The sequence below is a fragment of the Suillus discolor genome, assembly GCF_016758755.1.
Source record: "Suillus discolor strain FC423 chromosome Unknown F5147scaffold_14, whole genome shotgun sequence".
Taxonomy (NCBI): Eukaryota; Fungi; Basidiomycota; class Agaricomycetes; order Boletales; family Suillaceae; genus Suillus; species Suillus discolor.
The window spans coordinates 538,815-555,604 of record NW_024541261.1 but is presented as its reverse complement, the minus strand read 5'-3'; the positions used below and the strand labels follow the sequence as shown (position 1 = coordinate 555,604).

Genomic DNA, 16,790 nt, shown 5'->3' with positions numbered 1-16,790 from the left:
GTGTGATGGAGCAAATTGATGAGGATTGAAGATGGGCTGAGTGGTGTGGACGGAATCAGTGAGAAAGTAAGACGAGGGTAAGGATATGGTATGCGGATAGAGTTCAGCTGAGAGGCAGGTTGCGACGTTGAGGGTTCAGGTCATGCTACACGTGCATTTCCATATTGTCGAAGGCTGTTCGGCACAACATAGACGCTGATATGATTGCACTAAGCGTTGGGAATGGAGATCACCGACCGATTAGCGGAAGAATTTAAGGTAGACAATGCCATGAACAGTCTTCAGCGGAAGTGGACAGCCGAGGTCGAGCGAGTCTCAGAGTAATTGGACTTGTATCATACTACTTGTCAGCACACCAAGGCAAGATGTAGAATCCAGTGTATTTTTAATGCGAACAATGTTAAAAACACTGAAGACGGCACGCTAAGAAGAACCGAATGGTTCTATATGACTCGTACAGTTGAGCTGAAAAGGGGGGAGGATGATGATCTTGGCTGAGCAGAGGAATTAGAAAAGAATGTCAGAATGTCAAGGATGCAATCAACTGTATGATTATTCGGTGAATGACGATTGATGAATGTTCAGGAAACTCCAAACTAAACAAGCCGGGGGCCCCGCAATGTGGGAGAAAAATACTCAATATATCATTGGCACCTGTAGGTGCCGGTGAGCCTTGAAGTCATGGGAATACACTGTTTGGCCGAGGACTTGTGGCGTCTCCGACACGTTCGATAACCGTTGTCTCGCAAGAAATGACGATAGGTCTACTTCCTGCTCACGAATCTCCTCTCCTACACAGTGTTAGTAAACATAAGCTCAACACATCATTCACTGATCACTCACCATCAGAATCCAACTCAGGCTCGAGCTCTACATAACGATCGGCATTGGATCCAACTTGCCGCCGTGAGTGCTTCTTTTGAAACTCTTTCGCCTCTTCCGAATCAGGGTCGAGATCGACCACTTCTTCGCCCTCTAGCACTAGGCGCTGGTGGAATTCTGCTGGACGGCCACCTCGACCACGGCCTCGTGCGCAGAGGTACTTTCCTAGCCCACCACGGGACTTTCCACGACCCCTGCCGCGAGCGTGCGATGCTTCTGAGGTTGATGGAGAATTTGTTTCTGACATGTTACACGGGTAGACTAATATGGGCGGTCATCATACAGGTAAGTACACTGCGGTAACTAAATAGAAATCTATGCATCGAATAAGGAAGGCAGCACCTTGTGATTTCAATAGGTACAAACAAACAACTGGCGACCGACCGAGCATGATAAGTATTGATTTACACAATAGTACATCGCAATAGAAAGGTGTTAAGCGCTAGATAGTAGACTTCTCGATCCCCTGAATACCGATGGCAGCTACTCTTCATCCGGAAAAACCCCACTAAAGAAACAATAGATGCCCCAAATATAAATACACATGTAAATGGTAAGTCCAATGCATAGCGAAATCAGCATATCAGTGACATCGCATGCAGTCTGCTCATGCCAACTGAGAGTTACTGGTGTGGGTTCTGGAACGGAAAGTCGTGGGGGCGTCATCGGAATGACTGAAGGTTCCTGAACTGGTCGCTCAGTAATGTCCCGGCTAGGCCAGCGTAACGTCATCGGATGGTCGTAGACGACCTTCCTACACTCTTCGATCTCTTGTCGTAATATTCTCTCTGCTTGCTTAGCCAAGCAGAAGCTTAAATAATCTTGGGGATCCATCTTCGTGCTGCCAAATTCAGTGAGCTCCCAGGAAGGAGAGCGAGACTTTTCAATTTCTATCTGCTCGAGATGTTCGCGCTCTAGAAGATCCTCCATGTCCCTGAAGAATCCAGGGTAGGATGTAAGGCAGTCTTCATATACGGAATGGTCGTCGTCATCATCCGAAAGAAACTCTCTGAAGGGGTCGGTATTCTAGAGACGGTGACGTCAATTGATGTAAGAAATAATGTTGAATAGTACACAAACATTTATGACAAGACAGGAGCGCAATGCCCCCTTTGGAGTGGGGGACCTGTGAGGTTTGATTCGGCGCCTAGGTGCGGAAGTACGTCGGCGACTCATCGAAACGGACCAGCTGTGCAGAACGGATTAGAAAAATATCAGTTATAATATAAGAGTAATAATCACTTTTGGACTAGTCAATTTCTCCTGGATCGGAGACCCGACAAGTGTCTCAGACGGTGAAGTAAGATCTTCGGTGAGATGTGTTTCGCCATCACAGGACTTGTTCTTTCGTGAGGGACGAAGCAATCGTCTCCACGAAACCGCAGAAATTCTCGAAGATTGAAATACTAGTGCCACGGAGCGCCATGGAGATGTATTTTTAACCTTTGGAATAGTAATTCTAAGCAGGGGGCGGGAGGACGCTTTCGGGGAGGAAAAGGGCTTCATGGTGACACCAAAAACTCCAAGATAAACTCGACCGCTGGAAAGTGAGCTGGGCGCAAGCGGAATATGGATCAGTGATCAAGTAGAGGCGACAAGAGCGACGAGGGTTGTGTAATAAATAGAAACCCCTCTGCTGGGGATGCAGATGGAGAGATATACGAGGCAAGTCGAGCAGGTAGAAGTTGGGTGGATGAAAAATGCACGCATATTGAAGCCTCTCCATTTATTCTGTGATCTCCACTCACTGCGGCTGTGGACAAATCTCTGTGGACACAATTCTTCTGCATTGTGTATAGATTAAAGACTCCGGCCTCGTCCGGCTGAGAGTGTATGCGAATCAAGCGTCGTCTAGGACATCAAATGTGATGTTGTGGGATGTGGACGAACAAGCGAATCACATCGGGGTTTCCCTGAAGCACGTTTTTGATGGAGACAAAGCAAGAAGCACTTTCCGACTTCCGAGTGGCACTAGAGTGTTTGTCGAGATGCTGCAATGCCGACTTTCTGCTAACGACTGGCGTTTCAGTTGCAATTGAACAACTGTACATACGATTTGGTGGGTCTGCGTATTTTGGCGCCATCGAATCTCGATAGTGTAGTACATTCGATTCCTGGAATGACTGTCTTTCTTCTATGTGGTTTGACTATACAAGTAAACTTTCCGTGTACAACATTGAAGGACGAGATGCGGCATTCACTTAGCCAAAGATGTTGGAGGGCATTGGACATCGACTCGTGGTTCCTTGAAGTGGCCACCTATCCGCGTCATCCTCGGACAATTTCAGTATAACTTCCGTGACCGTCACGTTGCTCCGAGATGTGACGCAAACATCAACGATTCAACTTCAAAGCTTCCGAATCATGCGTCATGCATTCATGCTCCAGCTAGACACTGCGGCGCCTCGTGGAATCTCAAAGCAAGGGGCACTTTCCGTGTACATGTATTTTTTTTATTCGAATTCTGAATCTTTTCCAAGCGTGTTTGGGCTTGTCTATGTTGGTTTTGCGTAACAAAACCACATCGCCATGATGCCGCTGGCCACCGTTGCAGCGTGTATATATTAGGTATGTAGTGACTTGAAGCTCGGCTCTTTTCTCATTCTAACTGTTGTTCCAGGTGTCTCAATCATATTCCTCGTCGCTCATAATATCGACCGTTGCATTCTACTATCCCCTCTGACATGCTCTCGCAAACCTTCGCTGGTGTTTGCACTTTGTGGCGCGTCCTTTCAGCAGTTTATACTATTTTTATATGAAATATACATATCACCTTACTATGTGCTAAGTGAATGGTACGACTCAGCGATAAAAGTACGGGAGTAGCAAGCCTCACAGGATGCGCATGTTCCTTCAGACTTGGCGTGGTACTTTCGCTGATGACATTGCTAACTTCTTTAGCATGTACAGACTCTCCCGCTAACATTCTCAAGTCGGCCATCGTGCTCAACGCTTTGTATAATCACACGTCTATCGTGCCAAACATACAAATGCCATGGAAATACACGCGCGACAAGACCTGGACCACCCACCTCTTCTCCTACCCCCGTCTTTTATACTCCTCGCTCATCACTGCACCTACCACTAGGCACATCCTTGATCCTCGTTTTCCTTCATTGCACCAGCATGTCTGATCACTTGAAGGTGAGTCACTGCATATCACCTTTGTACTCTTTTCATGATCCTTATGCTCGACTCGGACCTACAGTCATCGGCGCAAAAAAATATGATTGTCACCTCCCGGTACATGCCCGCTCACATTGAGCTATGCATCAGTGTCGAGAGCAGACGATGAAATCAGCCATTCGAGTCATATCTCACTAGGGTAGGACGAGACCATGACCTTGTGATGTCCACGGGTATTTTCGGATGCATCCGTCATGTACGGTTAACCTTGTGGGGTTTGTGTGGGGCAGTACAAATGCCGTGACGTTGCCGTGACGTGTCCTTAAAATCGCCGCGCACGTGCACAACTGCGACCGGCTGCACATGGTAATGGTAGTAGCACTATACTACTAGTACGTAGATGATCTTCATGGTCAAGCAACGAAGCCGTCGCCATGCAAGACACTACAATGTTGTCAAAGGTAAGTCACGCTCGTCCGAATCAGTTGAGACTCCACCGTGACTTAGGTTCTCTAGCACTTTAGCGAGATCGTCTCTTGGTCTACATCGGAGAAAACGAGTTTTTTGAACCATTTTATGTACATGGTGCGTCGATATTTCCGTGCCTTATATTTCTACTCAGTGATCATCCCCATAGCATTTAAGCAGTGGTTTTGTATACGTGCAAGTACTTGTCTCTGATGGACTTCGGAGCTTCACATATGTTCGATAGACGCGTAGACTCAAACGCAATACACCTGGCATTCGTTTTTTTGTGAGCACTATTCTAAATCGAGGTCCCTTGTAACTGGTTCTTCATAATAGTTTGGAAGTGCATAGAAGTTGCCCTGTGTACAATGTGCCGTGAGTCAACCGCATGGCAAGTTAAGCTGAAATGTTCAATGCGAAAGAAAGCCTTACGCGCTGTTTTCCTGGCTGGCGTTGAACCGGTTCAGAATACTCTTCCTGCATATAATGTATAGTGAGTTTGAGATGAGATTCGGTGTGAAAAAAGGCTTACGCGCGCAAGTGCTATATAATTGGCCTATGCACATTGTAAGCTCAACAAGGTGAGATCAAACGGGATGCGAGGCTTACTGGCACTCCAGCGTTTACAAGGGCCGTCAAGCCGAGGAGAACAGCGGAAACAGTAGAGAGGCGGATAAACATGATGATGAGTTGATTTCACTTGTGGAGAGGTTGTTGGCAACTTGATTGTTGGTGCTGTCTCTTTTATGCTCCACAAAAGAAGGCGTAAAGTCGTGTTTTGGACACATGTACCGTATCAGCTTTTTGATGGTATTCGTCCAAAGAAGGAGTCAGTTGTCAACGCATACGTGGCTCGAGCAGATCCGATTGAATGTTGTTAAAATTGCTGCAGGGATCCGACATTCGTGGAACAACCAGACCCAAAATACTTGTTGCAGTTCGTGTACTTTTGTTTCGAAGAATCCCTGACATCCGAGTGAGTTGGGAGGAGGGCCTTGAGGCAAACGATTACGTTCCTATCTGTCCCGCAGCTATGACTCACTATCCGGCTGACTGGAATAGCACAAGTCGTCGATAACTACCGCTCCCCCGTTACGAGCATTACCGGCAGAAGTGAGGCCGCAAGACCTCGTTCATCTCTCAGGAAGCAAGAACCTTGCATAATAAGTCTATTACCACTTTCGCTTTTTCTTCTTGTAAATGAAGTACAAAGTATTGGCTACTATACACTCCCAACGTCTGATGCATTGTGGCACTTGGTAGCAAGATGTTCTACTAGTATTTACTAGTGTAGCTCGATATATAATTGTGAGCCCACTACACAGGGAGGCTCGAGCTGTTTGGTCATGCCTTGCTAGCCACGAATCCCTTTCAGGAGCATACATTGTGTATGCAACTTATATACATGTTGCCAATTTTTAATGTTCAAATCACACCATGAAACCGGAAGGAGGCACAGTGTTAATGACCGCTTGTTTAATGCCAATCTGCTACGTCGCTGGCTAGTGATCCCGCACTTGCAGATAAGATGCCTAAGAACGACCCGTGACTCCGGCATGCACGACCGAGGCGAACAAGTTTTACACCAAGGTCTCGCGGTAATTAGGCAAGCGCATCTATGTTCGGAGGGCTCGGACAGGTCTTAGCTGACACTTCCCCAGACTCGGACCCCAGACTTAGCCCACACTGTCCGTAACTGAGAGACAGAATAGTAGTATGTGACGCGGCAGCGCAAGGTAAAGTAGTTACGATCAGATACTAAGTCCCCCGGTCACATTTGCATTGCGTCCTTTGATATAGGCCTCACTCTGAGATCTGTGGAATGTTGGGTTGAAAACTGCCGGTTCAGGCCTCAGGGGATAATACTACGAAGACCAAATATGGAAGAATGTCGAATTTTGTCTCATCATCAGATCAGACATTGGGGAGTCGGTGGATAACGATGGTGAGGGTGTGTCGAGGCGGGTGTCTGTGATGACCGGCTGCCTTCAGGCTAAAAGATTGGATGATGACGCTGATAGTTCAGGCCTAGGGTTGAGTGCTGCTGTGAAATCTGGTCAGGACACTTAAGTAGGAAGGCCAGCTGCGCGGTTCCTGGCTTCCATGACAGATATTATAGTTTCGGGTCCCAATTGTGAGAAGGGAGCACTCTCCAAAAATCAAATAAGTACTCAGCTGAAATCGGCCTCATCTATCTCCGGATGAAGTTCTTTGTACGAGGCCTATCTTATTCCGAAAATAACGAATAATACCCCACCAACAATATTTGGTACTATGTAGTTGGTGTGTTCTTTTCGGTGTGGAATGTCCACTAAAATCCATCATCGATTTATCCATGACCGTCAGCATTGGACTGAACCAACAAGATCTCCACGTCATGAGAAGCGTCTGAGGTCTGACAAACTGTGACTTGGAAGAACATTGTTCAGCTCGAATCATGAATCAAGGATAAGATTACTCAATTTGAAATGGGATAGAAGAACGGACCGGCCAGTCTTGGGTCAAGTGAATCAAGGGTCTGCACTACGGAGTCTGCGTCCGGAAGGATTTTCAAGACCTAGTTGTGGAAGCGCGGACTCGGACTAAGGTACCCTGCCTTCCCGATCCCAGCCTTCCCTCGAAAACTTGATCGACAGAGTGTGGAACACTACCCTGGGCAGCATACGTATGAAATAAGTGAGATGGATATTTTATGTTGTCCTTGTGAGGCACCTAAGTTAACGCTACAATGCCGTGTATTGTTTACGTTTCTGACAACATGAGTATCAATATTCTGGATTGAGTCTTCGAACCGAGATCCGTGATGACTTGCAATAGTCAAGAAAGATCATCATGGTACAGGAATATAGACTGACAAGTAAGCTAACTGTCATTTGCGAACTGCATCGAGGGCAGTGGATACGATGGAATCTTTTTTCGATCTTCAAGCTTCAGCCCTGAAGCTGAAGCTTGAAGATAGCAAATGGACAACTTGAAGCCGCAACATGTATTGCCAGTTTGGTGCCGGCAGTACTTACACTCGAGAGTTATAAGGAACGTGGTTGGGGTGATGGACATTGGAGACCACAAAATGTTCGAGGCACATGTCATCCCTGGTTTGCTGGCGAACATTCCGCGTTAATGTACGCTGTTCGATGTGTGATGGCACATAGTACTAGGAGTAAGAGTGAGAGGTGCGATTGCCTTGACAGCAACGAAACAACCTGATTCTCACGGGTGGTAAGGGAGTTAGATAGATTTTATACGTACATGCCACGTAGACAAGTACTAAGACTACTCGGACGCGCGACCATGACCGATTCTATCCGAGAACGCGCATTTCATGGACGACATTGAGACTTGCCAAAAATAGAAGAAACCCGGGTGTTGTCGGTTTGGTTGCACGTTCGTCAATGATTACGCCGTGTGGAAAACAGATGGAATCGATGGAGCATGATGACGATTTGGGTTCTTGTTTATGAGGGCACTGCTACGGATAACAAGCTCTGATCACGAACAACCATGAGCTCACTACGAAACCACCGTGTTATCATCGCTTCACTATTCTTACCAACGACTGCAGTTCTGGGTGAAAGTAGCCCTCCTACTCCAGATATTTATGCTCGAGAGGTAGGTACAACAGCGGATACGCAGGACCTGGGCGGTCGTCCTCCAGCATTCAGACATGCCTCATCACGATCTATCGGTAGCACGCCAGCTCCTCTCAAGAGTATAGTCGATGATTTGAAAGTGAGCTCTTTGATTATTTCTAGGTACGACGAATTAACCCCTACAAGTCTCGTGCAATCACTCCGATCACCACTCCTCCCTCTGAATTAAATCCATTCTCCAAATTTGCTTCATTAGCTCCATCTCCCGCAGGCAAGGGTTCAATCTCACCGTCCTCTATCCGAAACATGGACGTTTCCCTTGCAAAGTTTCAACCAGACCCACTCCATCCTATCCGTCTACAACGCAGATCTTCTTCAAAACCACCTAGGTACCCCACCCGCTCCTACTCAAACACATCCTCCGAACCCTACTACTTTGCACCAAACATCCATTGCAATGGTGGTCTCAAGAACGCAGTCGACAGCGTTAAAGACCGTATGACTAACAAACTCTGGGTCGGGACCCTCGGTAGCAGCACAGACGCTTATAACACAGAACTCAAAGCGAGCGTCGATCGAAGGATGAAGGAGTTGCATTCTAGTCTGCCGGTGTGGATCCCTGATGCGGAGTTTGAGAGTTGTTATGATGAGTTTTGTCATCAGGTCCTTTTCTTCCCTGTCCCTTGCGGATCTTCATTGATGCCTGATATGTAGGTCCTTTGGCCGTGTCTTCATTATGCAGTCCCCGATGCGCCAAAAACGAAACTCTTCTTCGAGAGCGCGGCATTTAAGCAGTATGCTGCTGTTAATAAACGGTTTGCAGAGGCTATTGAGAGCGTCTGGATGGAGGGCGATGTTGGTATGTCTTTCGTTGCGGAGAGCTTTGGTTCCGTCTGATATATGCGCTCAGTCTGGATCAACGACTACCACCTGATGCTCCTCCCCCTCCTCCTCCGCCAAAGCACACGTGTACCCGCTCTCGCTAATGCTACAATCGGGTTCTTCATGCACATTGCTTTTCCGAGTAGTGAGATATTTAGGTGGGTCGTGTTTCCGTTAGCGTTGGCATCGATGTCAAGTCTTCGATACTCATACCCCTCCCCCTCCTGCTCCATGCCACCTTCTAAACCACTGACCACAACCCCATAGATGCTTAAGCGTACGCGAACATCTTCTCCGTGGTATGCTCGGTGCGGATCTTGTAGGATTTCAGACTGCGAGTTATGCGAGGCATTTTAGGTGTGTTTTTTTTCAGCTGAGGTCCTTGGGAAAGGGGATCGGACTGTGCTAGGAGATGTAGTTGGCTGGGTTTCCTGGTTTCGTCTTTACTCACTGCGTTCGTATACGCACTCCCAGCGCTCATCTAAGTACCCCTATTTCACTATCTCACTCTTTTCATCTCACGACGCATGAGCTAACAATCCACACAGACAAACCGTCTCTCGCATTCTTGCAGTCGAAGCGTTGCCCAAGGGGATTCAGGTGGGTTTCTTACCTTATTTCAACGTCCTTTTTGTGCAGTGTGTTCTAGTTGGTGTGTGGGATGATTATGTTTTCTTCCACTGATTCGCTCTCCCCTTCGCTTCTTTTCACCCCTTTCCTCTTTTCCACCTCTCCCTTCCCGCTCACACCTACTCAGGTCGAATATGGCATCCCAGGTGGCGCCCGTGAAGGCCACGGCCGCTTCGTAGACGTGGGTATCTTCCCCATGGGCATAGACGTAGGTGCCCTACGCGAACGGCGCCGCGAGCCCGACGTCTCTTATTGGGTCCAACTCCTCCGACAACGCTATGCAGGTATGATGATAGTCGTAGGGAGAGATAAATTGGATGAGATCCAGGGCGTGAGGCACAAACTCGAGGCGTTCGAGTTGTTCTTGAAGAAGTGGCCAGAGTATCAGGGAAAGGTGCCTTTTTCTTTCCTTTTCCGTCTTCTGTCATTTCTACTTCCCATCCTTATTTCCCTTCCCATCCCTCTTCCAATACGAAACATAACTCGTACTAATACAAACACAAACACAACCATCAGGTCATCCTCCTCCAAGTAGCCCTCCAAACAACTGAATCCAACGAGTTAGCAGCAGGCGGCGTCTCAGACGTTGTAGCACGCATCAACAGCGCGTTCAGCACGCTCACCTACCAGCCAGTCGTGTTCCTTCACACGCAAGAGGTCACATTTAGTCAATATTTGGCGCTTTTAACTGTCGCGGATGCGTTTTTGGTAACGAGTTTGAGGGAGGGGATGGCGTTGAGGTGAGTTTTCGGTTCATCGCAGATTGATGGTATTCTCGTCGCGTTTTGGTTGTGAGTGCTGATGGTTATGATAGGACGCACGAATTTGTTGAATGTCAAGATGGGAGACATAGGCCTTTGATCCTGAGCGAGGTTTGTCCCCCTCTTCCCTTCCCACATACTTTTGTTTATTGACTTGGTTTCAAAGTTTACTGGATCGTATAGTTATAGCGGATTTAGGTCATGTATCGCTGTGAACCCGTATGATACGCATGGGACTGCCAAGGCTATTCATCAGGTGCGTTTTTGTGTCTATTGGTTGGGAATAGTAACTGATATTGGTGGGGTGGGGCAGGCTTTGACTATGAGTGATGAGGAGGCATTGTCGAGGTGGGAGGTGAGGAAACCCTGTTTGCTTAATTGATGGATGTGCGCTGACTTGTTTTTAAACGTTCGTTGGTCATTAAACACGTGCTCATCTCATCTTACACGCGCCCATATCCTCAACGCGCGCCCATCATCCCTTTCATACGCCAATCATTAAATACGCGCTCATCCTACCTAAAACAGGACCTCCACAACCACGTCGTAACCCAAACAGCCCAAACCTTCGTAATCTCCTTCCTCACACGCTGCCTTCGCGCCAACACCGAACACACCATCCAAACAGACCTCAATTCCGTCCCTGCGCTTAACACCACGCTCCTCCTCCCACGCTACAAACACTCCTCTCGCCGAATCCTCCTGCTCGATTTCGAAGGCACGCTCTGGCGCCCCGATATGTCGCGCGCTGGACTCCTCGCACCGTTCGTACCTCCCGAAGGCGCAGTAGAGCTCCTGAACAAGTTCTCTGCAAATCAGCGGAACGAGGTGTGGTTGCTCAGTGGGTTACCTATCAAGAGCCTTGAGCAAGTCGCTGCCAAAGCGCCTGGAGTGGGTATAGTAGCAGAGAACGGGTGTTTTGCGAAGATCCCGGTACAGAATGGGAAAGGAGGGGTGTGGATAAGTATGGTTGCCAATTTGAATTTGACGTGGAAGAGTCTTTGTGTGGAAATTTTGAATTATGTGCGTATTTTTGAGGGTGTTTTCGGGCAAGGGTGGTGCTGATTGATGTGTCGTTGGGTGTAGTTCACGGAACGCACACCTGGTTCGTTTGTAGAAGAGCGTGAGGCGTCTGTTGTGTGGAGGTTCTGGACTGGTCCGACGGATGATTGTGCGGATCGTCAGTGGGCGAGGCGTCAGGCTGCTGAAGCGCAGAACCATATCTTTGATAGGTGCGTTTGCCTATTCACATATCGTCCTCCTCATCCTCAATACTCCTACTCCAGCCTCGGCGAACGTTACGGCCTCCGCATAATCCCAGGGTCCAACTCCTTCCTAGTCCTCCCAAATAACATATCCCGTTCCACAGCAGTAGGCGCGATCCTACATCCAGGTGGACCCGCCCACTCCCCGCGTTCCTCTTCAATGCCCGACCTAGACGTACCCGTGAGCGGAGGAGGTGGTGAGGTAGGGTTCGTCTTCGCTGTAGGTAGTGACGAGAAGCTGCTGAGGCGGTTGAATGAGTTGGATAATGCGGAGACGGTGTCGACGAGTGGGAAGGGAACGGATGCGAAGTGGAAATTGGATGCTGGGGATGTGGGGAATATGATGTGGCTGTTTGCGAATTCTCCGTAGGGGTGGTGGTGTATCTTAGACGGGTTTGGGCTAGGTTTAGTCTTGATCTTGAATATGTATGATGTACGTTGTGCCACTAGATGATCATCCGTGCCATTTGTAGATGTTGTGTTTATAGCTAGCTAGCGCTGTCGTATCTGCTCTCTAGATGAGTACATTATAATGTTTTGTAGACTTGAATGTATTTGACACGTCGTCTGCTAAGCTTACCCGTACAACCTCCTCCCCGGGCGGCTTCGTTACGGGTAAGTTCGTTCATCTTCGATGCGAGTGGCAAAACAATCGTGTCTCTTGTCAATTGCTGAGCCCAGTCTCCATTTCCCCTCGGACCTCCTATAAAATCTCCTCAACCAAATATGGCCTGCAAGGATGGTGTCATCATTTCGGTATCATAGATTAACACAGACATGTGGTGCATACCTCTCGCTACAAATTATATGCTCGATTAATTAATGCGGATGCGTTTCTGGAACACCCTGAGGCAGAGACTAATGGCCTCCAGGAATGCATCCCCTTCATCATTCAGTTCAATCTCATCCGGCAGACAATGCAAAAACGTCTCATAGACTCGTCCTTGGCTGATTAATTAAATTGTCTCGCGTGAACATTAACATCGTGCACTTACGATTAATGATACGTACCAAATTTATCTGCGTGAACAATGTCAAGCAGACAATAATTTGGAAACGAATTCACTGAAGGTCATAATGGCATCTTTGCGGTGGTTCATGATACACTGCGCTGTGGCCTTCGATATTGGGATTTTGCAGGATGCTGGAGAACTCTGCAGCGGGGAGAAGAGCAGCGTAGGCGTGGACGATTGGAGCGACAGGGGAGGGCGTGAAGTCGTGAGTAGAGACAATATCACGATTGCGAGATATTGCTCTGCATGGTTTCATAGGAAGGACGATATATATCTCCATCGGGCGGAATTTGCTGACGCCGCAGATGTAGAACTTGTCTCCACAAGACACTCTGTAGTGTACCTGAGAGCGTTGCTTGTTGGAATGGGATTTTCACGATCTTCTGTGCAGCACGTGTCCACAACGAGTTTTCATGACCTGCTGAGATCCGGATTCCGCATGCCACGGTCAGCAAGGAGAGCATTTTCCCTCCGTGTTAAGGCTGCAGGGGTCCACTATCCATGATAAATATTCGGTAGAGCGTACTACAGTGGTGTGGTGGTAAGTGGAGGATAATATGGAGCGAATGGTGTCAGCTGCAGCATACTGCAGCACAGTTCGACAAAGATGCGGTACTCGGGAAAGTTCCGCTTCGGTACAACCGTGCCGCACTGGCAAATTCAAACTCCGATATCGACCAGGCTACGCTAAACGATAAATTAGCTAGTAAGCACCCTCGTCAGCTCATTGAGCAGGTCCCAGCAACAATTAGTGTGGATGGAGATACCATGGATCAAACTCATGCCAAGCTTTTCCGATCCCAGGATTGACAGAACGCCTGTGAGTTCCCCAGATTGACTCTGCCAAACGAATACTCACAATATTGTGCTACTTGTGCGTGACTTTGGTTGCCAATACAGTTGCAATTATTCTGGCGGATCGATTGCAGGTACAGCCCCAAGGTAATGATCAGTCCGTGGTTATATAGGCCAGGCTGAGCTCAAGAATTTGAACAAAAATATACTTATTTGTTATTGAAAGTTAATCGTTAATCTTGGTCTACAAAGTTCCATGCAGCTAGTCTAAGGGACTACGGGAGGTGAAGCCTAGGCGTTGAGGCGTCACTCGTCATTATCGAACGAATGCTACCTAGTAGGCATGGAAATCTCGTTTTTTTTTCGATGGAGCCGAAGAGACGATCTCACCAAAGTGCCATAGAAACCGAGTCCCAGTGAAGTATCATCTGATTCGGACGAGCACGACTTACCTTTGACAGCGAGGGCTTCATTGATTGACCCTGAAGGTTATTTATTCACTAATGGTATAGTGCTACCATCATCATGTGTAATTGGTCGCAGATCAGTGCGCGTGCCACGATTCCAAGGTCTCGTCACAGCGTTTGTACCGCCGCGCACAAACCCCACAACTTGAATGAATTAACGACTTACCGTACGGAGTAAATGAAGCATGGCATCCGAGAACTGATATGTTTACTATCACTGGCGGGGTTTTTCAAAATGGGTATTGGGTTTCAAAATTCGCTGATCATCATATCGCGAGCTGCACACTGCATAAAAATATTCTGTGATTTTAGCCAGTGTTCTCTAGTGTCTATAGAATACAGCTGTGAAGATCTTACAGAAAACATCGAGCAGTTGTGTTCACAATAAATCATCCATTGACATATGTCACACCACTGAGCGTTAATGATTGTAATGCTACAATCTGTATACTTTGTCAAACAGGAAAAAAAACCAAGGGAAAACAATCTCTGTCCCTATACAAATAATGCTTACCACTGCGATTTCTATATCGCGATTGAATGAGGGCAGAACCATGTTATCAGTGAATTTGTTGAAAGAGTGGATGCCGCACCGTGACTATAGTGCACCATCAATTATAATCTCCGCTCAAAAACTGTACATCAAGTAAGACCGACAGGGGAGGTGTATCTTATAGCAGCCTCCAGATCCGGGCCAGGTCAATTTATTCCGCAAAATCTCAGGGACACGCGCGATAGTCAACAACGGGCAGCTATCGAGGAAGAAAATCTGCCGCCATCACGACCCGTTGCATCAACATCTTCTCACACGCTTGACGACAATGAACATGAACCTCCACTTGCGCTCGGCGCACATCCTCTTCTGCATTCGGCAAGCTGTCATCTGCAATTATGTAATACACCTTATCAAGAACATCCTCACCTCGAATCATTTCAACCTCAACATGATCCCTTTTATTGTCCACCTTATTATCACTCACCAGCGCAATGACCTGGACTGTGAGTTTAATCCTCGTTGGTATATATCCTACATCCAGTCTTTGATTATACACTTTTGTGAACATACTCACTTTCATTCTATTTCTATCATATCCACTCCACTTAATGCACATACATACATTTAGATTTACTTACTGTGAATAGCTGGTTTATATAATGTACATGCACGAATCCATAGAATCTTTGATTTCCTTCGAACGCTCGTAGATATCGAGATTCAAAATTCTGCCGAGCGTGCCGTTGCGGAGCTACAAAACTCCAGTGTGACATTGCTGTGACAAATTTTGAAACAGCATATCCAGTCGCTGCCAAACTGACATCGCACAACCGGATTCCTTCCGCCGCTCAAACATCATCGCAAAAAAATCAGATTTCACCTGGGTGTGATAGAGCACGATATTTCCCACAGGTCTGTCAAGAAGCGGAAAAAAAAGACCTCTTGACGAGTGTGCTGCGCATCAAACATTGAAAACTTTTGAAAAACCCCGCCAGTGATAGTAATTCCCTCTATTTAATATTGACGCACAATTGAGCATGTAAAATGGTTTAAAAAAACCCGTGCCTAAATAGTAAATACTTCTTGCAGTCCGCATGGAGTTAGTCGAGAGCCTTGGCAAACACAGACCCTGCCAGGCTGCCACGAGTCTAGTACGACACGCTTCAAGTTTCTAATCAACCAGGTTAACAAAAGACAACGAGCAGTATCATTCCGCCAGCGGGGATGAGTTGCTTTTTGACTTTGATGTTCATTCCGTTGCTAGGCACTGTCACTGGCACAGTTCGCGGAAGAAATTGTTATTCATGGACTAGTACTGCGGCCAGCTGTAACGGTGGATGTTCGCTTACATTTCGATTTTGCCGCTGAAGCTTAAACCAAACACTGATCGGACAAAGAGAATCCGTGCGGTTTCGCGGAAAGTCGAAGTGTAACCAAACATCCACCATAGGAAGTACCAGGAAGGAGCCACGTCAGGACCCGAACCTTCCTACTCGCTGTGCCAGATAGCGAGCTCAAGTATTTCACCACCAGACCCATCAATTGAAGGTAGGCTTTTGTATATAGGTAGTACTATGCAATGTAAATGACACATCATGAACAACTCAGCAATGTCTACCTACCATTGAGCATCCACCTACAGCAACCTGCAGAATGTCTTCGAGCGACGAGAATGTGGCGAGAGTCCTTCCCACCTGCGTCAGCAATCTCCCCCTGAAGGTCCTCTGATGCTTCATCCCCTTCCATAATAGTGAGGCCTACTGGAAGGAGCTGTGCGGGAATAACGCCCCTGATTTCCTGCAAGCAGCAAAGATAGTATGCTGTAAATCTTACATATATATTGTGGCGTAAGCCAATTTGATGGGCAAGGGCAGGATACATCGCTTGGAGCTACTTATCGGACTCAGCCAAGTAAAATTGTTCATCATGATGCGGCGACGAGCCACGACAAACTCTTTTGACGCCAGTGTCATGTGTGACTGTTGACATGTCATAGTAGAAGTCCCAAAGCCATGGCTACTAGTGAAGTAATAACACTAGCCAAAATTTCCAACTGCGTCTGATCAAAAAGGAAACGTGCCCTTCGACGCACACAGCCCGAGAGCTAAAAATCTCATCTGTATCGTCAGTTTGTGACATAACCACAGTCAAGCTGCGGATCTGCAAAGATATCAAAGAATGCGCACTTAATTTGTGAGATCACGGATCATCGACGAGAGTTACTTAGAAGATATTGAGTCGTAAACCTGAAGCTCTGTTAAGTTTTAACCCACGCGAGTCACGTGACTTGTCAGACTCGTGTGAGAATTTTAGTGGTAGACCATAGGGCACCACGCAAAAGTTTGACTTACAATATCGAATAAAATAAATTTTCAAATTCTGGTCTGTCGATATGACAGCTGAAATTCGGAGGTA

General features: G+C 47.2%; 6 protein-coding genes across 6 annotated transcripts; 3 read left to right on the top strand and 3 right to left on the bottom strand.

Moving 5' to 3' along the window:
* Positions 1-636: 636 nt before the first annotated feature.
* On the bottom strand, positions 637-1,129 carry F5147DRAFT_771225 (uncharacterized protein; the record flags this gene model as incomplete). Its single annotated transcript, XM_041441210.1, has 2 exons — positions 637-791; positions 844-1,129. 2 exons carry the CDS (start codon positions 1,127-1,129, stop codon positions 637-639), a joined length of 441 nt encoding a protein of 146 aa, XP_041295481.1.
* A 118-nt stretch (positions 1,130-1,247) lies between these two features.
* Positions 1,248-2,226, bottom strand: F5147DRAFT_74594 (uncharacterized protein). The gene is made up of 3 exons (XM_041439798.1): positions 2,125-2,226; positions 1,963-2,071; positions 1,248-1,908 (listed from the first exon to the last, which is right to left on the bottom strand). Exons 2-3 carry the CDS (start codon positions 2,056-2,058, stop codon positions 1,366-1,368), a joined length of 639 nt encoding a protein of 212 aa, XP_041295480.1. The 5' UTR covers positions 2,059-2,071; positions 2,125-2,226; the 3' UTR covers positions 1,248-1,365.
* A 1,335-nt stretch (positions 2,227-3,561) lies between these two features.
* F5147DRAFT_74570 (uncharacterized protein) lies at positions 3,562-4,205 on the top strand. The gene is made up of 2 exons (XM_041439772.1): positions 3,562-4,026; positions 4,091-4,205. Exon 1 carries the CDS (start codon positions 3,675-3,677, stop codon positions 4,014-4,016), a length of 342 nt encoding a protein of 113 aa, XP_041295479.1. The 5' UTR covers positions 3,562-3,674; the 3' UTR covers positions 4,017-4,026; positions 4,091-4,205.
* A 558-nt stretch (positions 4,206-4,763) lies between these two features.
* Positions 4,764-5,335, bottom strand: F5147DRAFT_835390 (uncharacterized protein). Its single transcript, XM_041443964.1, has 4 exons — positions 5,086-5,335; positions 5,009-5,032; positions 4,909-4,953; positions 4,764-4,835 (listed from the first exon to the last, which is right to left on the bottom strand). Exons 1-4 carry the CDS (start codon positions 5,155-5,157, stop codon positions 4,770-4,772), a joined length of 207 nt encoding a protein of 68 aa, XP_041295478.1. The 5' UTR covers positions 5,158-5,335; the 3' UTR covers positions 4,764-4,769.
* Positions 5,336-7,876: 2,541 nt separating this feature from the next.
* On the top strand, positions 7,877-12,148 carry F5147DRAFT_759554 (glycosyltransferase family 20 protein). Its single transcript, XM_041440451.1, has 13 exons — positions 7,877-8,205; positions 8,253-8,729; positions 8,781-8,925; positions 8,977-9,106; positions 9,216-9,305; positions 9,497-9,548; positions 9,706-9,972; positions 10,095-10,318; positions 10,393-10,450; positions 10,506-10,595; positions 10,653-10,694; positions 10,868-11,362; positions 11,426-12,148. Exons 1-13 carry the CDS (start codon positions 7,978-7,980, stop codon positions 11,972-11,974), a joined length of 2,847 nt encoding a protein of 948 aa, XP_041295477.1. The 5' UTR covers positions 7,877-7,977; the 3' UTR covers positions 11,975-12,148.
* Positions 12,149-12,681: 533 nt separating this feature from the next.
* F5147DRAFT_650827 (uncharacterized protein) lies at positions 12,682-13,683 on the top strand (the record flags this gene model as incomplete). The annotated part of the gene is made up of 7 exons (XM_041433470.1): positions 12,682-12,822; positions 13,009-13,064; positions 13,137-13,158; positions 13,194-13,323; positions 13,422-13,437; positions 13,547-13,559; positions 13,639-13,683. The coding sequence occupies 7 exons, from the start codon at positions 12,682-12,684 to the stop codon at positions 13,681-13,683; spliced, it is 423 nt and encodes a 140-aa protein (XP_041295476.1).
* Between the last annotated feature and the right edge of the window lie 3,107 nt (positions 13,684-16,790).